This window comes from Armigeres subalbatus, chromosome 3 (assembly GCF_024139115.2).
Source record: "Armigeres subalbatus isolate Guangzhou_Male chromosome 3, GZ_Asu_2, whole genome shotgun sequence".
NCBI classification, from domain to species: domain Eukaryota; kingdom Metazoa; phylum Arthropoda; class Insecta; order Diptera; family Culicidae; genus Armigeres; species Armigeres subalbatus.
In genome coordinates this window covers 342631645-342658389 of record NC_085141.1, presented here as the reverse complement: position 1 = coordinate 342658389, position 26745 = coordinate 342631645, and the positions used below count along the sequence as shown (strand labels likewise).

The following is a 26745-nucleotide window of genomic DNA, read 5'->3' as shown; positions in this document are numbered from 1 at the left end:
TGATTTAGTTACATTTCGGATAAAAGAAAAAAAATCAAGTTGGTTAACTACTGCTATACCTTTAATGTCAGATTTCATCATTAGTTTTACCTTCATGAGTTACATCGCTAAAACATAAAGAATGAAACTTAAAACTTTGCTCAAGAAATGAAAAATTTATAATTTTACATTACACATAGGCTTTATTCGTTCCACATATAATATGTAGTATATATTAAGGGTGCACGCATCTTAATTTATTTTGTGATAATCAGTGCAAATAGTCATTCTCAATATCAGTAGCAAAAAATAAGGTCTGAAAAATATAAAAACTATTAAAATTAAACAAAAACAAAACGTACTTTGGGTTTGTTTAAGTTTTCTTTCACCATTGTTTCTTATTCATTATGCAAATTTAAAAATAATAAGAAAAAGCAATGTTTAATCAAAGAATAACATAATAGGGGAAATGTTTAACGCTTATATTTTTATCGAGGGTTAGTCTTGTGTCAGATATAAAAACTTTCAAAGTTAGGTTTCTGTCAGCAAGTTATAGGTTGTTTGTATTCCGCAGTGAACAAATCTACTAAAGTTGTTCGACTCGCAAGCCGTTATGCTTCCGAATAGGTTCAATCTACATATTATTATGTGTTGTTACTTGCGATCGATTAGAGGAAACACATTGTAGAGGATCAATTTATCATGTATCTACAATAAGAACAAGTTGGGTAGTAATGGCAATTTCGGCGCGATACTATCAAAAAGCGTGGCTTAAGCGAGAGGGAAATGTCTTTTCATAGGTTGCAAATAATGGAAATGGATTTTTGGGAAAGTGAGAAAAAAGTATATGATAAAAATATGACACTTACGGGTTGACGTTATAGACTTCTGCACCACGGTAGTTACTACATACTGACTTTTGAAACTGGTTGATGCAAAACTTTACTTTTGATTAATTGATTGTAGACAGAAATAATAGCCTGAGATGTTTTCTGGTATTCAAATGAGATGCGTGTATCTGCGCGAATCAGTGTATTTCTGATTCGATTCGAATCTGTTACGTTTCCCATTAAGTGCTTGTTGCAAACTTTGTTCGGCGTTCACGCTACATTTTCACATATTCTAAACATTTTTGATGGTTATTCAGCAAGTAAGATGTGAATATTTTGTCTGTACTCTCCGGTGCATTAGATAATTAACTAGTTTTTCCGACACATATCTTCCTTCGGATTAATCATTGCTTCTTTCCTACTCTTCTAACGAGTAAATCAAGCACATCCCGTTATAGTATCATAGAAACAACTGTGCATACTTATATTTTAGTGCACATGCATTTAGTTCATGCCGGAGTGTTCTTCTCAACGAAGAGCATTTATCAGGTTATAATTACTAACAATAACGATTCTTGTGTGTGTTGCACTTTTACTTATTAGTAATATTTCTGCTTGTAATTGATGAAATATAAAGACTGCTATACAAGCTCTTCACAGCAACTATGCATTTTTTAGTTGCGTGTCTTATTTCTAACCCCTGCAGTCTTGGAGCCATGCTGCATTCCTTTTGCTTTTCTCAAATGCTGTTTCCTACTCTGATTGCGCATTCCATTGCGGTTCTCCTTCCCGAAGAATATGTGTTCCTAGCTAAGAATGATGCTGAACAGAATCCGATATAAAATACAAAGTAATCAATCAATAAAAACGAAATCCATCTCCTGCCTATCACTGTACGGACGCTCAAATAAGGGGGCGCATGCGCTAATAGGCCTTGACATCCAGTACATCTAATATCCGAATTTTTCGGATATCTACCGGAAAGGAGCGTGTCGCGATGACAATATTACGCGGTACATTAGGCGTAATTACACATCTTCAACGTCAAATGGAGATTGCTCTAAGCATCCTGTCCATCCTCGGATATTAAATCATCTTCGTTGAGTTCACTGTCCTGATAACTGGACAGCAGATCGGTACCGTCTTGGACGCTGTCATCGTAGTCTGCACCGCCACCCGTGTAGGTCGAACTCATTTCCCAGTCTTCAGTTTCATTCTCCATACCAAGGCCATAAACTGAGTGGAATGAAAAAGAATATACGGGTAGAACGTTAGATGATGTCTAATATATAAATTCGAAAAATGTTTCATTTGTAATAGATTCTTTCTTGTTACATAATGTAACTTCCAAACATAATTTAAACTAGATCGCCTTACTTAGAATCTTGATGTTCAACTGTTTTGACCAGCGTCTGAAGCATAATGTTCAATACGATGCTCTTTACTGTGAGAAAAATCGACTAATTCAATTGTTTCTACATTTACCTTCAATATATTTCTCCAAAGACTTCGGTACCATCGTCTTGATTTTGGAAATGCCTTCGACAGTGCACTTTCCTTTGTCGAGACCTGTTGGGGAGATAATGAAATGAGAAACAAAAATATGTAGATGAAATCAAAAGCTTATTTAGAACTTGGCATTGTGCAGCAAAAAGATATTCGAAACCTTACCTAGCAATAATCCCATTCGTTTTAGCACCTCAAGATCATCATGGATCTCGAACGTGTTATCAAATTTGAATGAAAATTCCGTTCTGTAAAAAGGAAAGTGATCCAGTTTTATCAACATGAATTCCATTATATATTAACAAAAGTAACCACTCACTTGTCGTTGGAAATACTACAGTTAATGTGAGTCTTTTTATCTGTATTTACAATGATGAATGGCAACTGAATGGCAGAGGTTGGATTCGGGACCAGACCTCGATCTTCGTTCTCTTGATTCCGTGCGACGAGCGATTTGTACGCCACGTGCTGCAGAATCAGGTCACGCAGCTGCTGCTGTTTCAGCTCGATGCGTTCTCGGGCTTTCTCGTTTTCCTTTTCCAGATCGTCACACTCCTGCCCGCTACTGGTTGGCAATCCGTGCCAGCGGATTTCCTTCTTCTCCTTGGAGATGATGTTCATGGCCATCAGGACGTTCAGTGCATCGTACACCCGCCGGCGGATGTTCTTCTGATCGTACGAGGCCGGATCGACGCCCGGGTGGCTTTGAGTTTCCTCAGCGACCAACTCGTCGGCTACTTCGTTGTATGTGGTTTTGCCCTTCTCCTTTACCTTTTCGCAGACCTTCATCGAGAAGTGCCGCAAACCGCGGCCAATCTTGTCGGTCTTTCTCCGTCGCGAAGCGGGAGTGTGTATCTGACTGGTAGCAGCGGATGTGGTTGCGGTGGCTTTCTTGCCATAGTTGTACTGTGGTTGCTGGAGGTGTTGTAGCTGGTGCTGGTTTTGGTGTTGGTATTGAGATCCTTTAGCGTTGCTGTGGGAGGATGTGGCCGCCACAGTAGAGGTTTGTGGTTGGGGTACATACGATGTCGGCAGGACCGACGTTGAAGTGCTGGTCATTTGATTTGTGTTCATATAAGACGATGATGGCATGTGGGCTGTAGCCGCCGAAGTCATCGTAGTCGTCATCGAGGAGGAGGGAGCCAGCATGGCGGTGAGATTTTTACCGACAATAGGCGTTCCCCCGAGCTGTCCAGGAGCCGAAATCAGTTTCAACTGTCCCTGTTTTAAACGATGGAGCAAACGATGGATAATTTGAACATTTTAATATAAGTCTTTAAATTACCAATTGTTGTGGTGAGATTCGAACCAGTGGTTTACCGTTGACGCTTTTAACTGCTTGTGAGTTCACAATCTGCAATTCTGTGACAAAGTGTAATGTTATAAATATGTTTAGGACATATTACAGTAGAATAGAAATTACATACTTGGGTTATTAACTGTAACGAACTTCTGGCCTGGTGCAAGCTTGTGCATAACAGGTGTAGCGAAAGTCTGTAAAAGATAGGACAAAGAAAACAGACTCATTAATGCAACGAAAACTTCAACGTCTTATTCAATGGCTCTACATTTAAACTGGAACTTGGCCTGCTTTTCAACTTGGTATTCCATTAGCATTTCCTCAGTTATTAATTGAAAGCTTTTTCTATGCCTGCCATTGCATGAGTATGTATCTTGTGTGGCAAGTACAATGGATACACTATGCCCAATGAGTCGAGAATGTTTCCCACCCAAAACATCCTAGACCTGACCGAGAATCGAACTCGCCATTTCCGGATTGGCAGTCCTACGCCTTTGCTCGCAAGGCTACTGAAGACCCCATACATGTGAACCGACGAGTAAATGGTGAAAATGTTGTTGAAAAATTACGAAATGTGTTACAAATATTCCATAGGTATAAGTATTCAAGCTTTTTTTTTTTTTAAATTGTCTTTTCTTTCAATCCTATAGTTAAAAATTACATTTTATTGAATGTTAATTTATTAATGGATTGTGTTAAAGTACGCGTTCTATCTATAGACACTTCTTCTTCTTCTTCTTCTTCTTCTTCATTGGCATTACATCCCTACACTGGGACATTGCCGCCTCGTAGCTTAGTGTTCATTAAGCACTTCCACAGTTATTAACTGCGAGGTTTCTAAGCCAGGATACCATTTCTGCATTCGTATATCATGAGGCTAACACGATGATACTTTTATGCCCAGGGTAGTCGAGACAATTTCCAATCCGAAAATTGCCTAGACCGGCACCGGGAATCGAACCCAGCCACCCTCAGCATGGTCTTGCTTTGTAGCCGCGCATCTTACCGCACGGCTAAGGAGGGCCCCTATAGACACTATAGGTTCCATAGACGAGCGCAGGCACGGTTGGGTTATTTCGATTAAGTGTGTTTTTCCACTTTTTCACAGTGTACCACGCGAATTTGACTAACTGACAGTTCGTTTGGCTACACTCGCCTTCGCCTCAGCTCGTCTATGGAACCTATAGTGTCTATAGTTCTATCGCGTTAGTGCTTGTCGCGTATACCAAGTGGCTGGATGGTCTCATGTGCCTGATCCTATTGGCAATTAAAAGTGAGGTTAAGTTTCGAAAAATGTCAAAACTGGAATCAAAATTTACGCTTTCTTATCACTTCAATTGTAAGAATCAAAGCAGGGTATTCATTTTAAAGCATTTTCTTCCATTTTAATCACAAGAAACATTGCGTAGAACGCGTCAATCATTAATTTATCGAATGATGATCCTTCGTTTTTAACCAAAAGATATTTTAGTTACTAGATAAAGATTGCCGCTTCGGTTCCCTTTGTTCTGTTGTCCGGAACATGTTGGGTACCAAGCTGTCAAATCGTATGGTTTTTCCTTTTTTGACATTTAGCTCCCCTATCCTCGCCAGCAAAAGATGTTCCGGACAGCGACGACAGCGACAATCTTTATCTAGTAACTAAAATATCTTTTTTTTAACCTCACTTTTATCTGCCAATAAGAAAGGCATCCCGAATAGAAAATACAGTAGAATTACATTGAAATTTATTAAAATTACAATACATTTTATTGATGAACATTCAATTCTATTGTTCTTCTAATGGACCAATTAAATTGTTGACAACAGATTTTTTTTGCCCCTTAGGATTGCTATGATCGGGGTGGGTTTTTGAAAGTTGACAAGTGATTAGGCCGGAAGAACTAGTCTACTTTGACCAAATGATCACCGGACTGTGGGAATCAGCTAACATAATATAATCCTCTTGAAAATTAACACACGTAAAAATAACCTTATATGTTATGGCAAAAAACCATTCGAAAATACTTATACTCTTCATTATGCCACCTAATGAATGATCCCATATCAAAAAGCTAATAACATTGATAAGTTAATGAAAAGTATAAGTTTCGGAATGTATGTGACTAATGCGATCTATAAGTTTTTTCTTATACACATCATTAGGCGCCTGCTTAGGCAAAAAAGTATTAGAAATCTTAATAATATATAACATTATTTTTTTTTACGTGCAGGAATGTGGTTTGATCAGTCAAATCAGTCACATAGGACAAAGTCTAGTCAAAATGTAAATTTGAATATGTCAGTATTGTTTGTTACAGGGCAGCAGGGACTATGTCCAAAGACTTGACGATCCCTCCCAAGGCCATCTGCGAGTTGTGGGGCTTGCCAAGGATGTGGTGGGGTTTGACAGTGGGCCCTGTTACCTGTTTAAAAAACTGCATGTATCCGCAAGTAGGCCCCACCAAAGCGACCGTGTACTGCTCAAAGCGCACAAGCCCAAGGTGTCCTGGTATCATGTGGGACACAAAACAAACCTGACACGACGGCCCTCCTACGAGACAGGAGGTTTGCGCAGGCCCAATAAGCCTGGTTTAATTACGGGCAATATAAGAGATAATACGACTCGATATAATCGGCAAAGACCTAGGCGACGAATAAAGGATCACGATTGGAAGCTTGGAACATGGAACTGCAAGTCGCTAGGTTTCGCAGGTTGCGACAGGATGATCTACGATGAATTACATCCCCGCAACTTCGACGTCGTGGCGCTGCAGGAGATTTGCTGGACAGGACAGAAAGTGTTGAAAAGCGGGCATCGAGCGGCTACCTTCTAGCATAGCTGTGGCGCCACCAACGAGCTGGGAATCGGCTTCATAGTGCTGGATAAGATGCGCCAACATGTGATTGGGTGGCAGCCAACCAACGCAAGGATGTGCAAGCTGAGGATAAAAGGCCGTTTCTTCAGCTATGACAGGGGCGACTCGTCCATACGTTCTACCTGTTCATGGAACAGGTAACCATTTTTAGGTCAGAAGTAAGAAATTAATGTCTTGGCAATTAATTATTAGGGCAAATAATTTATCCAGTAAATTTTTTAAACAAAGCTTCACGTAATATTTCCAATGATTTTAACATCTAAACATCTAAAAAACAAAATATTTCGTAGGCAGATCAAGTTAACGCCACATGCTTGGCGTTCAGTCAAATTGCAGCAGAATGTGTGTTTCTCCGAAAAACCACACCCCATCACATATAAAGCATTTGCCTGTCGTACGATCTATAATGAAGAACCAACAGCAGCGCTGCCAGAAGTCAAATTTTAAGTTTTGCGCCATGACAAATGATTTGAAATAATTTCCTCCTTGGTATGCTCACTCGTTCTCCGCGCGCAGAGAACCAGCGTGAGCGTTGCCAGCTTTCTCCGTTTTCTCACATCATCCTCTTTCGCAAGCGAAGCAAGTATACGTTTAGATGCAAGTTCTGCTATGCGCGCAGGAGTCAAACCCGTTCGACGCGCTGCGAGAACAATCAACGATGCGCACCTTCGGTTAGGCTCGATCGTAGTGTCGGGCTATGCTTTGCCGAAAGGCGCACCGCGCACGCTTTCGCGCCGATGATTGGAAACAGTTGTTTGCGTTTTCAAAAGAGAGATTTAATGCTTTTTTACAATACTCAAAATCAATCAACATAGAGAAAAAGGTATAGTTTTCACTAAATTTGAAAAATTAAATAACTGGAACACATTTCAGCTTCTAAATGTGACTCATTGGTCGTCACAATCTGGGGTCGCATCAAACAATAATTGTATAATTCATTTCATTTCATTTCATTTATTTAGTTAACATCTAAACAGATAACACTGAATCAACAATTTGACGCCACAATGCACGGTTCGAGGCCGCATCTCTCCATCCTCGGATACGCCCCACGCTCGCCAAGTCGTTCTGCACCTGGTCTGCCCATCTCGCTCGCTGCGCTCCACGCCGTCTCGTACCTGCCGGATCGGAAGCGAACACCATCTTTGCAGGGTTGCCGTCCGGCATTCTTGCAACATGTCCTGCCCATCGTACCCTTCCGGCTTTAGCTACCTTCTGGATACTGGGTTCGCCGTAGAGTTGGGCGAGCTCATGGTTCATTCTTCGCCGCCACACACCGTCTTCTTGCACACCGCCAAAGATGGTCCTAAGCACCCGTCTCTCGAATACTCCGAGTGCTTGCAAGTCCTCCTCGAGCATTGTCCATGTTTCATGTCCGTAGAGGACTACCGGTCTTATTAACGTCTTGTACATAACACATTTGGTGCGGTGGCGCAACCTTTTCGACCGCAGTTTCTTCTGGAGCCCGTAGTAGGCCCGACTTCCACAGATGATGCGCCTTCGTATTTCACGACTAACGTTGTTGTCAGCCGTTAGCAAGGATCCGAGGTAGACGAATTCCTCGACCACCTCGAAGGTATCCCCGTCTATCGTAACACTGCTTCTCAGGCGGGCCCTGTCGCGCTCGGTTCCGCCCACAAGCATGTACTTTGTCTTTGACGCATTCACCACCAGTCCAACTTTTGTTGCTTCACGTTTCAGGCGGGTGTACAGTTCTGCCACCTTTGCAAATGTTCGGCCGACAATGTCCATGTCATCCGCGAAGCAAATAAATTGACTGGATCTGTTGCAAATCGTACCCCGGCTGTTACACCCGGCTCTCCGCATGACACCTTCTAGCGCAATGTTGAACAACAGGCACGAAAGTCCATCACCTTGTCTTAGTCCCCGGCGCGATTCGAACGAACTGGAGTGTTCGCCCGAAATCTTCACACAGTTTTGCACACCATCCACCGTTGCTTTGATCAGTCTGGTAAGCTTCCCAGGAAGCTGTTCTCGTCCATAATTTTCCATAGCTCTACGCGGTCTATACTGTCGTATGCCGCCTTGAAATCAACGAACAGATGGTGCGTTGGGACCTGGTATTCACGGCATTTTGAAGGATTTGCCGTACAGTAAAGATCTGGTCCGTTGTCGAGCGGCCGTCAACGAAGCCGGCTTGATAACTTCCCACGAACTCGTTCACTAATGGTGACATACGACGGAAGATGATCTGGGATATCACTTTGTAGGCGGCATTAAGGATGGTGATCGCTCGAAAGTTCTCACACTCCAGTTTGTCGCCTTTCTTGTAGATGGGGCATATAACCCCTTCCTTCCACTCCTCCGGTAGCTGTTCGGTTTCCCAGATTCTGACTATCAGTTTGTGCAGGCAAGTGGCCAGCTTTTCCGGGCCCATCTTGATGAGCTCAGCTCCGATACCATCCTTACCAGCTGCTTTATTGGTCTTTAGCTGTTGAATGGCATCCTTAACTTCCCTCAAGGTGGGGGCTGGTTGGCTTCCATCGTCCGCTGAACTGACGTAGTCATCTCCTCCGCTGCCTTGACTTTCACTGCCTGTACTCTCAGCGCCATTCAGATGTTCCTCGTAGGGCTGCTTCCACCTTTCGATCACCACACGTTCGTCCGTCAAGATGCTCCCATCCTTATCCCGGCACATTTCGGCTCGCGGCACGAAGCCTTTGCGGGATGCGTTGAGCTTCTGATAGAACTTGCGTGTATCTTGAGAACGGCACAGCTGTTCCATCTCCTCGCACTCCGCTTCTTCCAGGCGGCGTTTCTTCTCCTGAAAAAGGCGGGTCTGCTGTCTCCGCTTCCGTCTATAACGTTCCACGTTCTGCCGGGTACCTTGCTGCAGCGCAACCGTCCGCGCTGCGTCCTTCTCCTCCAGAATCTGTCTGCACTCTTCGTCGAACCAATCGTTCCGTCGACTTCGACCCATATACCCGACGTTGTTCTCCGCTGCGTCGTTAATGGCTGCTTTAACTGTACTCCAGCAGTCCTCAAGAGGGTCCCATCGAGCTCACCCTCTTCCGGCAACGCTGCCTCGAGATGCTGCGCGTATGCAGTGGCGACATCAGGTTGCTTCAGTCGCTCTAGGTCGTACCGCGGCGGTCGTCGGTACCGAACATTGTTGATGACGGATAGTTTTGGGCGCAGTTTAACCATCACCAGATAGTGGTCAGAGTCGATGTTAGCGCCACGATATGTCCTGACGTCGATAATGTCGGAGAAGTGCCGTCCATCAATCAGAACGTGGTCGATTTGTGATTCTGTCTGCAGTGGTGATCTCCAGGTGTACCGATACGGGAGGCTGTGTTGGAAGTAGGTGCTACGAATGGCCATATTCTTGGAGGCGGCGAAATCAATTAGTCGTAGGCCGTTTTCGTTCGTCAGCCGGTGAGCGCTGAACTTTCCAATAGTCGGTCTAAACTCCTCCTCTTGACCAACCTGAGCGTTCAAATCTCCTATGATGATTTTGACGTCGTGTCTTGGGCAGCTGTCATACTCACGTTCCAGCTGCGCGTAGAATGCGTCCTTATCATCATCAGTGCTTCCGGAGTGTGGGCTATGGACGTTGATTATGCTGAAGTTGAAGAATCGGCCTTTGATCCTCAACCTGCACATTCTTTCATTGATCGGCCACCACCCGATCACGCGCCTTTGCATATCGCCCATCACTATGAAAGCTGTTCCCAGCTCGTGTGTGTTGCCGCAGCTCTGGTAGATGGTATGATTACCTCTAAACGTTCGCACCATTGATCCCTTCCAACAAACCTCCTGCAGCGCTACGATGCCGAATCCACGGTCCTTGAGCACATCGGCGAGTATGCGTGTGCTCCCGATGAAGTTGAGAGATTTGCAGTTCCACGAACCGAGTTTCCAATCGCTAGTCCCTTTTCGTCGCAGTGGTCTTCGCCGATGGTTCCGGTCCGTACTCTCTTGTTGATTGTTCGTTGCTTATGATTTTTAAAGGCTGGCTTGCAGGGCCTGACACCAAACCCCTAAATTTCCGGAGGACCATTCCTCCTTATTTCCGGTGGACCATGGTGCACAGTTTCACTTAGAGTCCCTCTCAGGCACTCGAACGATGATCAGCCGCCCCGAACATGGAGAACAGACGCTGTTGTGAGCCGATCCTGACATGGAGAACAGACGCTCAATAAGATTTGCACCTCCGGAGAGGAGCAAACCCGCCCTTCCCTGTCAGCATACGACCATAGTTCCCACCGGGGTTGGTTACCCGATCTTCCCTAAGGTTGCTCGTATCCCGGCCAGCACCGCGGAGAGGTAGGGATAGGAGTTGCTGGGTAAGAGGCTAAGGACCGCGAGATGGGGTCTATTTTATTCCTTCAGGTACGCGAAGTACCAATGGTACGCTTTACCCAGCATTTGCCGTGCCAATTGTATAATTATATACTAATTATATACTATAATTATTATACTAATAATGGTTAATAACATTTCTTTCATAGCAAAAAAATATGTGAGAGTTTAAATATTAGCGCCGATGGGACCCGTGTACCCTGAATGGTGGAATGAGCCGATATGAAAGATCTTTATTCTGAGCAATATCCAACTATTGCCAACTGTTACCAAGTTAGATTTTAGACGATTTGCGAGAGTCTAAAATTTTAAGTGCATCTAAATTTAAAACATTTTTGTAACAAAAGAGAAAAATAAGTCATTTATTGTTTTGTAAATCTTTTCTATTTAAATTGTTTTTTTTTCTAATATTTGGTTTAGTTGTTGATTGGTTAATGTTAGATTACATGTCCAACTTTCATTCGAAACCACTCAGCTTGATGAATATTTTTTTATCAGCATGGTAGAACAGGTGTAGCAAAAGTCTACGAGACGCCCCTGTATCATCATCAACGTACACTGCCCACACGAAGGGAGACCCGACGACAAGAAAAAAGCGTTCTACGCACAGCTGGAGCAGACACAAATGGATGCCCACTGCGGAACGTCAAAATCGTCATCGGCGACATGAACGCACTGGTGGGAAGGGAGGAAATGTATAGACTGGTCACCGGACCGGATAGTCTGCACACCATATCGAATGACAACGGCTAACGATGCATAGACTTCGCAGCTTCCTGCGGAATGGTAGTTCGAAACACCTTCTTTTCCCGCAAAAATATTCACAAGGCCACATGGAGATCACCTAAACAAGAAACGGAAAACCAAATCGACCACGTTCTAATCGACGGTAAATTTTTCTCCGACATCACGAACGTCCGTACTTACCGCAGTGCGAATATTGAATCCGACCACTACCTCGTTATGCCTCGTATGCCTGCGCTTTAAACTCTCGACGGTGTACAACACGCGTCGAAATCGGACGCCGCGGCTTAACATTGGGCGGCTACAAGACGGTAGACTAGACCTAGGATACGCGCAGCAGCTGGAAGTGGCACTCCCAACAGAAGAGCAGCTAGGCGCAGCGTCTCTTGAAGAGAGAGATATTCGATCCGCCAATGGATCAGAGAAACGACTGGTATGACGGAGAATGTGAGCAGTTAGTTGAAGAGAAGAATGTAGCATGAGCGAGATTGCGAGATTACATAAACGAGAACCTTCTTACGAACGAGCGTGAGGTGATCCAAAGGGGGCGGCAGCACTACGAAGAACACCTGAATGCCGATGTGGCAGACGAAGATGGCGGTATGGTGATGGACCTGGGAGAATGCGCGCAGGATATAATTTTAACAGCTCCGGATCTCCATCTACAAAAAGGGCGATAAGCTGGATTGTAGCAACTACCGCGCAATCACATTGCTGAACGCCGCCTACAACCTTGTAGGCTACAAGGTACTCTTTCAAATTTTATGCCGTCGACTAGCACCAATTGCAAGGGAGTTCGTGGGGCCAGGCGGCTTTTATGGGCGAACGCTCCACTACGGACCAGGTGTTCGTCATTCGTCAAGTACTGCAGAAATGCCGCGAATACAACGTACCCACACATCATCTATTCATCGACTTCAAAGCCGCATATGATACAATCGATCGGGACCAGCTATGGCAGCTAATGCACGAACACGGACTTCCGGATAAACTGACACGGTTGATCAAAGCGACGATGGATCGGGTGATGTGCGTAGTTCGAATTTAAGGGGCATTCTCGAGTCCTTTCGAAACCCGTAGAGGGTTACGGCAAGGTGATGGTATTTCGTGTCTGCTATTCAACATCGCTTTGGAAAGGGTAATACGAAGAGCAGAGATTAACACGAATGGCACAATTTCCAATAAGTCCGTCCAACTATTTGGCTTCGCCGACGACATAGATATTATGCACGTAACTTTGAGAAGATGGAGGAAACCTACATCAGACTGAAGAGGGAAGCTAAGCGGATCGGACTAGTCATCAACACGTCGAAGACGAAGTACATGATAGAAAGAGGGTCGAGAGAAGACAATGTGAGCCACACACGGCGAGTTTGCATTGGTGGTGACGAAATTGAGCTGGTAGAAGAATTTGTGTTGTTGGACTCACTGGTGACTGCCGCAAATAATACCAGTAGAGAAATTCGGAGACGCATAGGGGCTGGAAATCGTAAGTACTTTGGACTCCGCAAGACGCAAGACGATCGAATAGAGTTCGCCGTCGTACCAAACTGACAATCTACAACGCTCATCAGACCGGTAGTCCTCTACGGACACGAGACCTGGACGATGCTCGTAGAGGACCAACGCGCACTTTGAGTTTTCGAAAGGAAAGTGCTGCGTACCATCTATGGTGGGGTGCAGATGGCGGACGGTATGTGGAGGAGGCGAATGAAGTTGCATGAGCTGTTGGGAGAACCATCCATCGTTCACACCGCGAAAATCGGACCAGAATGTCAGAATGTCGGACAGTAACGCGGTGAAATTGGTTCTCGACAACGATCCGACGGACAAAAGAAGGCAAGGTGCGCAGCGGGCAAGGTGGATCGATCAGGTGGAAGATGACTTGCGGACCCTCCGTAGACTGCGTGGTTGGCGACGTGTAGCCATGGACCGAGCCGAATGGAGCAGACTCTTATATACAGCACAGGCCACCTCGGTCTTAGTCTGAATAAATAATAATAAAGTATTGTTTGTATGTACGTTAGGCGTTGATTATTTATTGTGAGTTGTATAATTAATGTAGCACAACTTGTCGTCTATATTTTAGAACTGTTATTGTCACTGTGTTGTTGTCGGTAATCTTTAAGTTTCAACATAAAAGTCTCTAATTTCGTCTTATTAGTGTTTTAGTCATTGTTAGATACAGTATGTATAACACTACAAGGGAATTGTTAAGTATTGCCTTACAAATCCTATGTCATTCCCCCATCTATCAATATCTGCATTTGCCTTTTATCAATCTCTCTTCTATCTCATAATTTCAATTTAATATTTTTCTATCCAACAGTACAGTAAACATCTTCCTTGACAAATCTAAACAATTTCCCAAACACAAATTAAAAAAATGCTATATAAATATCTTAATTTAAAATGTTGAATATTATTATTTAATTTTATGATCAATCTATTTTTTTTAATCCTACATTTTTTTCTTGGCTGATTTTTGGTTTGCTATGATGTTAAGACTTATCATCAGAACCAATACAAAGTTTATGTAAGAAATATTAATTGTTATGGAGAAACATAAATTCTGAATCAGATTGCATCGATATTACTATTTTGAATTTTCCAACCTGATGCAAATCCTGATTAGTCTAAATAGTTCTCCACTCCCAATTGAAAACATTCTGAAATTTGAATGTCTTCAAAATAGAAGAATCTAAATAATAAGAATTGTGATTCATGACTTCTCAATTTCAATCTATATTACAACCTATTCTATCCTACCTGTGGCCACGCGTTGGCTTCGCTACTTCCAGTTGACGAGAAATTGGTTAATTTCCCGACCCCTTGGAGAGTGCTAATGAGCCCTAGCGGGTCCTCCATGTAAAGAGCCATACCTGATAAGCAGCAGATCAAATGTAAATCGTTAGAGGCGCATTGAAGTGCTCCAAATGTGATATGATATACAGATGAATATTATCTTCAGTGCCGTCAACCCTCGTGACCTTGTCTAGGGGCAATAATAGTTTATTGTAATCAAATTAAATTTATCATATACGTGCTTAGGTCTCTTTTAGATAATTCTAAAATAATGAGAGTCATGAAAACATTGTGAGTGATAAAGCGTTTCGATTGCCTGGCATTGCTTGTGTTTTTAAAATTGGTTTATATTTGAATCGAATAATCGTTTAGAAGTAATCGATTCAAAATTAATCGATTTATCACAACGATGAATCGATTAATCAAAGTAATCGATTAACTTGCGACATCTCTAGACTATACAAAGACTACATTTACCCAATAACAAGCGCTTTTTAGGCACTTATCCCTAACCGATTTACTCGCAATATTCAACACATAATCATATCCTATTATTTCCTATTGAAAATTGGGATGTTTAGCAAAGAAAAATATGAGGTTTTTTCAGGGCCGAATTTAGCCGGATGGAGGCCCCGGGGCCGACGGTATGTGGGGGCCCCAAAATGTACCAAAAAGGTTGGTTTTGGTACATAAGATTTGTGAGGGGGCCCGGGGCCACGCGCCCCCCACCCCGGCCCCCCACTAAATCCGGCCCCGGGTTTTTTATAGCCTAACATAAAGAGCATGCTTTCCTGATCTCCAACATATTTTTATTTTGTTTGTAAACCTTTTGTTTACATTTTTGTACAGCAAACAATAAATAATGTGCATCTTTCTGCTTATTTCTATTGCGACATTATTGTTCATGGTACAGCCGCACTTGTATACTTTGGATTTGTATTGAGAATTATTAATATTACATAAATAACATAAACATATTATTGTCCCTTATTTCCAGTTACAACTCATCACTTCACATTCTTTTTTCTTCCCAGAGATAACATTTTAATAATGAAAACGTGCCCATCGCTCCCACCTGCCCACCTCAATAAGCAAGCACACCAAAACGAGCAGCCGATTCAAGAAGGACCGCATGCTTCGCGGTGGACAAGATTCTTCACTGTTTCGCTTTTCAGGTCGCCGATTTTGTCACTCTGGTGTTTATCATTTCTCGTCAACAATCACCAACTGCTGACCCGCTCAAGCCCATATCGGTGGCATTAGCAGTTTGTGGTTTTATGACTCGGTGGTGCTCTACTGCGTCCGTGATTATTGGGTCCACCACGAACAACGGCGACGATGAGCGACATCAGCAGCAGCTAACAAAGCGATTTTTTTTAAGGAAAAAATAACGGAGTAATCCAGCTAATGATATTATGGCTGTTCATCACAATTTTTTGTCCGCTCTATTCCAAACACTTCATCAAACTACGGTTTTATATTTTTAGCGGAAATATATTACAAACCTCCAATATTTAGGTTCAAATTTTAATAACTTTTTATCAATGTTTCGCTTTGATTATAAAACGCTTCAATACATAGAATGGGAAATTTTTGATTACGCTTTTTTGAATGGTAATTAAAACCAATCGCCTGCTTCCTCGATAAACTTCCCTCGTCAATGGCGGAGGAAGTTATGATGAACTCGACAAGACCGGAAAAAGCTGCTCATTCCAAAATCGTCATCACACGATCGATTATGCCGATCTGCTAAACCTGCCGCGAACAAATGTAACGGAGCTTTAGCACGCATGTGGGGCACCAAGTTCCATTATTATACACCATTTAGTTAATCGGGCAATATTTTCATTACTGACGTTTTATTATTTTTTCTTTTCTCAATGATTTTGTTAATTATGTTAATTATTAACCACTGCCTTGAATATCGTCACGACAGGAGTATCATTCCCAGCATAGCTACAATAACATTTGATTGCAGCCTGTTAAAATTGATGGCTAATTACATGCGAGGTAGTATCTGCATTTAATTTTTTTTAATACTTAATGAAATTAATATTATTAAGATTTATAATAGAAATTGATGCCCTATTGAGGTAAAACAAATAATGAAACAAAACGAGCACACAAACTTACCTGTCCTGTAATATCTTGACCGGTCACTTCTTTGACGATTGTCTTGACGCTAGCCGACGTCAGCGGGCGACCAGTAGTTGATGCCGTTTGCATCACATGCAGCACTTGTTGTTGACCTGCAATAATAAAAGGGGAGAGAAAATGCGGGTTGGGTTGATTAGAAAGGTTCTTGGAAACGTAGGGGAAAGTGGGGCAAGATGGCCATCCTAAGCGGTAACCCTTGTAAAATAGTGACACTCCTTCAAATTCTGCTGATTTGTCCATAAAACACCTTTATGAAGACCCGTCTTTGACATAAGTATCAATAAACACTGATTAATAAAGTTTTAGTATTTTATAAACTGGGTTTAAAAAAGGTGTTTTTATGATGCCTATATTTACCATATGGGGCAATATGACCACCCCCTCGGGGCAAGACGAGCATGAACAAAAAACTATATCAAAAGCGTGCTAAATTTATTTGAAATAGGGGACACATTTCTTGCACTTCTATGGATTATTGGATTATATGTTCAAATGATGCTTCGTTTAAAAATGTAGTATTTCATGTTGATTTCTTGACAACTGGCACTACTACAATATCAGAATTTGCCTAAAACTATTTTTTACTGTTAAAATCATATCCTTTGTTTTAAAACATCTCTGATTCACGCAGAAACTATTTTGATCATTTTTTAAATGCATTTAAGGGTTAGGCGACTCTTAATCCTGGAGATGGCCTTGTTCCTATACAGTTGGCAATACCGCCCCAGGCCGACGTATATCCAAAGATTTATATCCTATCGAACCTAATCACTGTGAATCTCCTCAAATTATTATTGTATATATGCTATAGTTATATAAAAGCTTCGGTAAATATCAATTTGTCCTGAAAAATGAGTAATTTAGGCTTCAATTGTTAAATTATGTAACTAGAAAATTATAAGAAAATTCGAATTTCAACTAAACCATCTTCAAACCAATATTACAAGAAAAAGTGAGGTTGGCAAAGTGCATTTTTCAGTTGTATAGCCCTTTTACATGGTTGTGAACCATCCCTTGTAATAATAATGTGAATATAATGCTCACTTAAGGCATAATTAACGTTGGCTGTCTTGCCCCATATGGCCATCTTACCCCACTTTCCCCTAGATATGTTGTTCTTGATATCCTATATGAGAAGATAGGTGGAAGATTTTTCTTAGCTAGATATTTATTATGCATTCAGTTAAAAACCGAACCAAAATCCTCACATTCCCTGATGTATAACTAGGGTAAAATGCCCAATACATAGTAGCGGAATTTTACTCTTCCTGTCATAAGGAGTAGAAATTTTCAACATATTTATTCTGCTTGATATCTAATAACAAGTTCTGCATCTCCTCTCCACGATACATACATTATTATTTTTATTTATTCAGACTAAGGCCGAAGTGGCCTGTGCGGTATATAAGAGTCTTCTCCATTCGGCTCGGTCCATGGCTACACGTCGCCAACCACGCAGTCTACGGAGGGTCCGCAAGTCATCTTCCACCTGATCGATCCACCTTTCCCGCTGCGCACCTCGCCTTCTTGTGCCCGTCGGATCGTTGTCGAGAACCATTTTCATCGGGTTACTGTCCGACATTCTGGCTACGTGCCCGGCCCACCGCAGTCGTCCGATTTTCGCGGTGTGAACGATGGATGGTTCTCCCAACAGCTGATGCAACTCGTGGTTCATTCGCCTCCTCCACGTACCGTCCGCCATCTGCACCCCACCATAGATATTGTGGATTTACTCGCTATCAAGATTTTCCCGAATACTTTTACGGCTACTCAGAGTAAGCGCAAAAAATCTAGGGGAACGGCAATGTTAATGTCTTATAAAACTTAATTTTAATGATTACAAATATTTAGTCAAATGAAATCAATTCTTCGATATTACAGTCGCAGAACTTTATGGAATAATGTAGGTATTTTTTTCGCGGTTTTTTGGGGCAAGTATTAAACATTTTATATCTCACGATCAGGTAATAAATAAATATCATATACATCTAACTACCCCTCACCTACTGGGACACGTGCTCATTCTTTTGTGCGCCAAAAATGCAAACGACGAAAAGCACGTGGTTTCCGGTAAACAAATATTCGCTCTTTCACTCAGATTGCTGGTTGGAATTCTTTTGACGTTTACTTTGTCTCGCTCAAACCAACAGCGAATACTCTAGCGACTACTTTAATGGAACGTACACACAGTCAAGCAGTTTGACCAACATTGACTCCACCTCTCGTTTATTCAAACTTCTATCAAGTTTTACCAACAGCGACACGAACAATCAATTTATTCGACCAACAATATCACACACGAACGACCGAAGCGCCAATTTGAGCACCAATCATCATCGTTTGTGTACTACAAATGCTCAAACATGTTCGGCGAACCTTGACTCCACCCCCGACAACTCAAACCAAAATCAAACCGTTTTAATTTTTTTCCAACCGAGCCGCCAACTGTCAAATGGTTGTTCGAACAACTTCACACACGTTCAAACAAAGCAGCAACCGAAGCGTTTTCTTGGGGGCGGAGTCAATGTTCGTCCAACTGCTTGACTGGTGTGTACGTTGCATAACGAACACTTGGTAGAACGGCTACTCTAACCGACCGTGTCCACCTAGCAAGTAAACGTACAATAGTACGCAACACTTTCCTTTCGAAAACTCAAAGTGCGCGTTGGTCCTCCACGAGCATCGTCCAGGTCTCGTGTCCGTAGAGGACTACCGGTCTAATGAGCGTTTTGTAGATTGTCAGTTTGGTACGGCGGCGAACTCTATTCGATCGGAACGTCTTGCAGAGTCCAAAGTACGTACGATTTCCAGCCACTATGCGTCTCCGAATTTCTCTGCTGGTGTCATTTTCGGCAGTCACCAGTGAGCCCAAGTACACAAATTCTTCTACCACCTCGATTTCGTCACCACCGATGCAAACTCGCGGTGGGTGGCTCACATTGTCTTCTCTTGACCCTCTTCCTATCATGTACTTCGTCTTCGACGTTTTGATGACTAGTCCGATCCGCTTAGCTTCCCTCTTCAGTCTGATGTAGGCTTCCTCCATCTTCTCAAAGTTACGTGCCATAATATCTATGTCGTCGGCGAAGCCAAATAGCTGGACGGACTTATTGAAAATTGTACCACTCGTGTTAATCCCTGCTCTTCGTATTACCCCTTGCAAAGCGATGTTGAATAGCAGACACGAAAGACCATCACCTTGCCGTAACCCTCTGCGGGTTTCGAAGGGACTCGAGAATGCCCCTGAAACTCGAACTACGCACATCACCCGATCCATCGTCGCTTTGATCAACCGTGTCAGTTTATCCGGAAAACCGTGTTCGTGCATTAGCTGCCATAGCTGGTCCCGATCGATTGTATCATATGCGGCTTTGAAGTCGATGAATAGATGATGTGTGGGCACGTTGTATTCGCGGTATTTCTGCAGTACTTGGCGAATGGCGAACACCTGGTCCGTGGTGAAGCGTTCGCCCATAAAACCCGCCTGGTACTGCCTCACGATCTCCCTTGCAATTGGTGCTAGTCGACGGCAAACAAATTTGGGAGAGTATCTTGTAGGCGTTCAGCAATGTGATTGCGCGATAGTTGCTACAATCCAGCTTATCGCCCTTTTTGTAGATGGGACACACGACACCTTCCATCCACTACTGCGGCAAAACTTCCTCCTCCCAAATCTTGGTAATGACCCAGTGCAGCGCTCTAGCCGGTTAAATTATGTCCTGCGCGCGTTCTCCCAGGTTCATCACCATACCGCCATCTTCGTCTGCCACATCACCATTCAGTTGTTCTTCGTAGTGCTATGGCCACCTTTGGATCACCTCACGCTCGTTCGTAAGAAGGTTCCCGTTTATGTCCCTATACATATCGGGCTGTGACACGTGGTCCTTACGTGAACGGTTAAACTTCTCATAGAACTTTCATGCGTTATTAGCGCGGTACAGTTGTACAGTTGCTCCGTATACTCACGATCTCGATCTTCCTGTTGGCGCTTTTTCCTCCGGAAAATCGAGTTTTGTCTGTTCCGCGCCCGTTTATATCGTGTCTCGTTTGCCCCCGTGCGGTGTTGCAGCAGCAACCAGCACTCATGCATGAAAAATTTTCAATTTTAAATACTGGCTTCATACATATTTTGAAGCTCATTTCAAGAAAACGTCGAATACTATCTTTATGGGCCTGTTGGTCCTCAACAGCATCGAGATCGCCTCCAAATAAGATTCAACAGATAATGAGTTTCCAAACATTTCATGAGCTTCGATTTTTTGATGGGTTTAGGAAGTCTTATGGTCGATCTTTACGTCTATGGATCTATTATCAATCTAGTCATAATTATGTCGAATGTTTCCTACCGCGTCATTTCGCTTACCACAATTCACTTACATATCACTCTATCTGTCTTAGCTATCTTATGTTTCCTACGTCATTCAGTTCACTTCTATAATCATTGTAGATCATGTTGCGTTTCGATGTCACTTCATCAGGGTTTAAATTCAAAAAAGAATTTAAAAGCCTCTTACTTATCGTCTTTGTATAAATATACGATATTATGTAGCATACACCACTCTCTTATAGCGGAATATCGACGGTTTCCTGGACAACCTGACCTTGAACTTCTCATACAGTCAACCGTACCGTGGTGCGTTGCACCCCTCTATGAATATGAAAAGAGGAAACAACTTCCGACATTCATCCGCCATCTGTTAACTCCGTTCCATCCCTTTCGAGGATTTTATCATAATCTCCAAGCTGCCTATGATGGGTGTTCGACTAAAAGGCCCGCTCACCATTTACATCATCAATGCCTAACTACCATGTGGATCTATTGAAAACTTTCGAGCGCACATCTGTAACACATTAGAAGCAGTCCATGTACCTTGGGGATATGAATACCCCATTACTCTGACCTTTTCGAGGAATCAGAACGTGTGATGCTCAACGACGAATCCAATACCTATTACAATGGTCAACAATCATCTGCGATTGATGTTTCCGCCGTATGCCGAGCTGCTCTCTACAAATCCCAATGGTCTATTAATACGGACCTACATGGGAGGGACCACCATCCGATCAAAATTATCGCCGCTGCAGGTTTCCTTCGGACCACAACCAGACGACCAAACTGACTATAAGAACGCACAGACTGGGAGAAATATGAAGAATGTGTTAAAGCAGCAATTCAAATCCGTGGTTTATCATCCACAAAGTCGCGTCGTTTGTACTCCCGCGATCGATCAAAAAAGCTGGTCGAAAAGCCCCTCGTTGGTGGACAGAAGACACTCGGAAAGCTGCCAAGATCAAACGAAAAGCTCTTCGCGTCAAACGTCGTTCCCCAAAAACAACCAGGCAGATAATACGTCCTCGATTGCTATCGTCAACTCTATATCCAATGTAGATAAACTATCTGGGATGTAAAACTCATTAGCTGGGAAGATTTTGTGGAAAGTAGGACCGCATCACAGACATCTGCGGACATCCAAATCGAAAAACTTCTTCGAAAAAAAACTTCTTGTCATCATAATAGGTTCCAATGAAATCATCATTCCATTTTAGGTAGATATGTTTTCAACCGGACCGTAACCGGAGCCATTTGGAAGAAGTTTATTTTAAGTACAAGCCTCCCGGAAGCCAAATAAAATCAACTCCCATTTTCAAGAGCACACCACTCAATACGGAAACAACTCACAACTTTCACCTTATTATTTTCTATTGTTACTGCGTCGCAGCATGCGTGAAATAATAAAAATGAGTTGTACGTTGCTTCCGTATTGAGTGGTGTGCCTTTGAAAATGCGAATGAATTCAGTTTCGGATTTCGGGAGGCTCAAAGAAAGAAAGAAACTCAGTTCAACTTTATCAAATTGAAGTATGTCAAGCTGATATTTCACTCCCCCTGGTCACGAAGTCTGGCAGGATGAAAGGTCTGCAGCTGAATCCGGTGGTCTTGTTACCGTAGGTTCCGTTGGATTGCTGGCTATCGAGAAATTACGAGGCAAGGAGAATTAAACGATATAAGCGTTTGTGATGCGGATGATTATAATCCGTAAAAAATGCTGGGAAGCCGTAAATGACTATAGCTTGGTGCTGGATGCAATCGGTGCACAAGGTTGAATTGGGATGGAAAAAATCAGAAAAAATTCACTTCGATGCGTATTGTCAACAGTCCAAGTGTCGAGGCCTACGTTGATGATCTGATAAGTACGAGCCTACGAGCCACAAGCTAGCGTCGGCAACTAACTAACAACTAAAACAGTGACAATCCTGATAATGTCGAGGTAGAGAAGGAAGTCATCGGTTTTTACAGATCGAGCAGTGAAGAAGATTTTGGAGACGCTTTCACCGATTTTGCGCTCCAACTTCGTAGACCTTCTCATGAAATGCAGCAAGAAACAAGGCGCATCGGACGCAAGCGCTATTGTCCAGGCAAGTATATATAAAGATTTTATTAATTTTTTAATGATGTCTGTTGCGGGAGGTGTTTGATGGGGACTTCTAACCGATGCTTACAGCAAATGAAAGACATCTTTTATCGAACATTAGCTAAAAAGCTGAAAAATATATTCATTTATTGATTAAAACATTATTAAAATAGTTATATTTCTTACAATTTCGGTGACTTGTCAGGGGCCGATTGTCTCCCTGCAAATAGAATCTCCACACTAGCTGTTTGAGGTTTTGTTGTCTTTACAAATCTAATTTGATTGATTTATAACTAGGGGTGCGTATTATGCAATGAGGTGCGAAATGTAACACTCCCCCCGTAACACTTCGGTTTCGGTGAAGTTTTACAATTGTTTCTAAACATATCGCACTAATAATTGTAGATCCACGGCCACATGAAAAAATTGTCAAAAATATATGCATTCATGCTAAACGATCCTAGTTAATTGTCGAATTTGTCAGTATACTTTAGTTTATACACAAAATACATCACAAATAAATTTCTGAATGAGAACGAACGTAGAACTATTGGACGATAACTAATGCTAGACACATACGACGTGCTTCCAATACACTAATATTCAGTTTGCTAGAGCCAGCGCAATAGAAGTCTGCGATGAACGTTAACCTGTGGTAGTTTACACACGTTTTCCTGCTAACTGGCGAATGCATCACTACTGAATGAATGTTTGGCACAAAAGCCTGTAGCCACAATCACTTGATGGCAGCTTTTGTCCGCGTTGTCGACTGTAGTCTGGTATATCGTCATTACTAGCTCTCTGTTAACGATTGCGTGCGCGGTAGATCACAATGACTTTCTGATCCGTAGATTTTCGTGCATCTCGCGGTGAAAATCTAAATAGATCCAGCCACTTTGGTGAAACACTGCATGCTGTCGTTCGCCACATTCGATAGCAGCAGAATTTGACGCTTGCAGCGAAATTCTTTTTAGTGTTGCGGGAGGTGTTTGCTGGGGACTTCTAACCGATGCTTACAGCAAATGAAAGACATCTTTTATCGAACATTAGCTAAAAAGCTGAAAAATATATTCATTTATTGATTAAAACATTATTAAAATAGTTATATTTCTTACAATTTCGGTGACTTGTCAGGGGCCGATTGTCTCCCTGCAAATAAAATCTCCACACTAGCTGTTTGAGGTTTTGTTGTCTTTACAAATCTAATTTGATTGATTTATAACTAGGGGTGCGTATTATGCAATGAGGTGCGAAATGTAACAATGTCCATACTCCTCCGGAACGGTAAGGCCGCCGGGAAAAACGGAATCCAGCCGGAGTGACCGGCTGAACAAAAAAAAATCACCAAGTGAATGAAATGATTTGAGAGGGAGCTGAATTGATTGCCTTATATGTCCTATCCACAACAAATGGGACAGACACGATTATGCTAATTATCGAGGTATAACACTCCTTAATACCGCCTAAAAGGCAATCTTCCGAGTTCTATTTAGCAGACTGCGTCCGGTTGCGGAGACTCTTGGCGACGAATATCAAAGCGGTTTTCGAAAAGGTCGATCAACAACGGACTAGATGTTTATTCTGCGACAAGTCCTTGACAACTTTCGGGAATACTACTTACGGACGCATCATTTGTTTGTGGATTTCAATGCAGCGTACGACTCAGTGAAACGGAACGAACTGTGGCATATAATGCTAGAACATGGCTTTCCGGCAAAGTTTATTAGGCTGATTCGTGCGACGCAGGATGGATCCAAATCGAGCGTCAGAATATTTGGTGAAACATCCGATTCGTTAGTGACGTTACGTGGATTACAGCAGGGCGATGCGCTCTCTAATCTGCTATTTAAAATATCTCTGGAATATGCAATACGAAGATCTGGTGTGCCATGAAACAAAAACACGCTATCTCATATGCAAGCATTAGTCATCGACCACATAAACCAAATCATGGCCGGGAGTTTTGCTAGATAAAAAACAAAACAAAGTTCTTCGAAATTTCTGAAAGCCAATTTTAAATGCGGCTTTTTTTCTATTGTAATTATGTTTGGTAGCTACTAATGGGGATTTCATAAAGGATAAAAATACAATTATTTTAGATACCATATTCAATAAATTACGATATCTTTTATCCTGAAAACCAATAATTTTTAATTTTTAAAACATCCTGCAAACATTTGTGTGGCATATGTATATAAAATATCGTAGGCTCAAAATATCTCACTAAGCGCGTTCTATAGTTAATAGTCTCAACAGGAGATAAATTCGTTATTAAGATTTAAGGACTTTTAGTGGAACTTAAAGTTATTTACGAGAAATATAAAACAAATAATTAAAATAGTGAAATCATTATCTATTTTTATATTCCCTTTCAGCGCTTCTATTCGCCGGGATCAGCCAATGAATTGAAATCCCGAAGTCAAAGACCATTAATTATTTCATCCTTCTTGCTGTCTGCCTTATCAGCGGTCTTTTCCATTTCCCCTGCAGTGTGATATCGTGGCAAATCGTGAATCGATCACCCAGAAGAAAATGAATACGAAAGCAAACGATAAATGGCAAGGCACAAGTTACGAAATTGTTTTGCCTAAGAGATTATAAGAACACCCATTTCAACAAAACGCAGAACGTCACTTTTCCGACAACGAAGGGAAAAATTATGGCACGGTCAAGGCCACTTTTCCCAACTTAAGTTCGGGCGATTGATCGCAATTAAAGGCAATGGATTCTCAACTAAAGACCCAAAAATCGAAAAATAATTATGCGGAAAAAATGCGTCATAAATCAATCGGGATTTGGCGGAACATTTCTCCCGGCAATGACTTACCATTGGGATCCTGAATCACGATGCTGACCGGTTTGTTCTGGTGGGCCATCCTAGCGGACCCTGGCAATTGGCCACCCTCTGCCTCGAAACGTGAAAAACCTCACTCCTGCTGTCCCCACAATCTGGAGGTAAACTCCAACTTCCCAAAAAGACCACTTTTCACAAACCGCACCGCAGTAATTTCAATCCCAAAAGCGCCACACAAAACCAAATCTCGTTCAAAATGGCGATCCGCAAAAAGCGCACCCCATGCAGTATCACGATTTTCTAGCAAGCTTTTCCACCACTATCCCGTAACCGATTTTTCCAATTTTTACGTCTAATAAAAGCGAAAAATCCGCACTATCACCGGACACTTTTCTGAATCCGATCCGACCACTCCCGCAAACGCTAGACCGTCTCGAAAAGCGCACTTTTTATGCAAAAATGTCCGTCAAACGAAGCCAGAGCTGACAACTTGAGTCCAGTTCGGCGGGTCTTTTTCTCGCGGTCTGCTGCTGCTTCGCGATGCGATGTGTATTTGAAGGAATACGTGCTCGCGCTACTCCCCCTCGTCGATATTCACAGCGAATCGTTCTTCCCCTGCTTCACCAGTCACTCTTCCGCCGCACAGTATCCGCACTGGCGATCCAACTTTTCGAACACGGTTTCACCAACAAGATGCGAAGCGAAGGAGAGGCGCATATTTTTGTTGACAGTTCGCGAACGAAAAAACAGTCTGTCTTCGAATGTTTTTCGATTCTCGCGTATGAATCCTTGCGCGCGGGTGGGACACGCGAGCGCACGCGACAACGTTGCGTATCAGCCCTTGCAGCACTATTTGGTTATTTTTACACCGAAACCAGAATCTACACACGTAAAAAAATAACCATTATGTTATGGCAAAAAACAAAAGATATTTTAGTTACTAGATAAATATTGTCGCTGTCGTCGCTGTCCGGAACATCTTTTGCTGGCGAGGATAGGGGAGCTAAATGTCAAAGAAGGAAAATCCATACAAT

The 26745-nt window shown here is 42.5% G+C and overlaps 1 protein-coding gene across 1 annotated transcript; it reads right to left on the bottom strand.

Annotated features, from left to right (window-relative positions):
• Positions 1-39: 39 nt before the first annotated feature.
• Positions 40-26458, bottom strand: LOC134225877 (transcription factor Dp). Its single transcript, XM_062706308.1, has 8 exons — positions 25745-26458; positions 16482-16597; positions 3743-3809; positions 3601-3677; positions 2635-3536; positions 2481-2563; positions 2295-2378; positions 40-2045 (listed from the first exon to the last, which is right to left on the bottom strand). Exons 1-8 carry the CDS (start codon positions 25791-25793, stop codon positions 1870-1872), a joined length of 1554 nt encoding a protein of 517 aa, XP_062562292.1. The 5' UTR covers positions 25794-26458; the 3' UTR covers positions 40-1869.
• Positions 26459-26745: the final 287 nt, after the last annotated feature.

Coding starts and splice junctions, on each gene's coding strand:
- LOC134225877 (XM_062706308.1), bottom strand. CDS start 25,793: ATGGCCCACCAGAACAAACCGGTCAGCATCGTGATTCAGGATCCCAAT. Junction 3,810..16,481: donor GTCAAGATATTACAGGACAG/GTAAGTTTGTGT, acceptor TATCTTTTACAG/ACTTTCGCTACACCTGTTAT. Junction 3,537..3,600: donor GAATCTCACCACAACAATTG/GTAATTTAAAGA, acceptor CGTTTAAAACAG/GGACAGTTGAAACTGATTTC.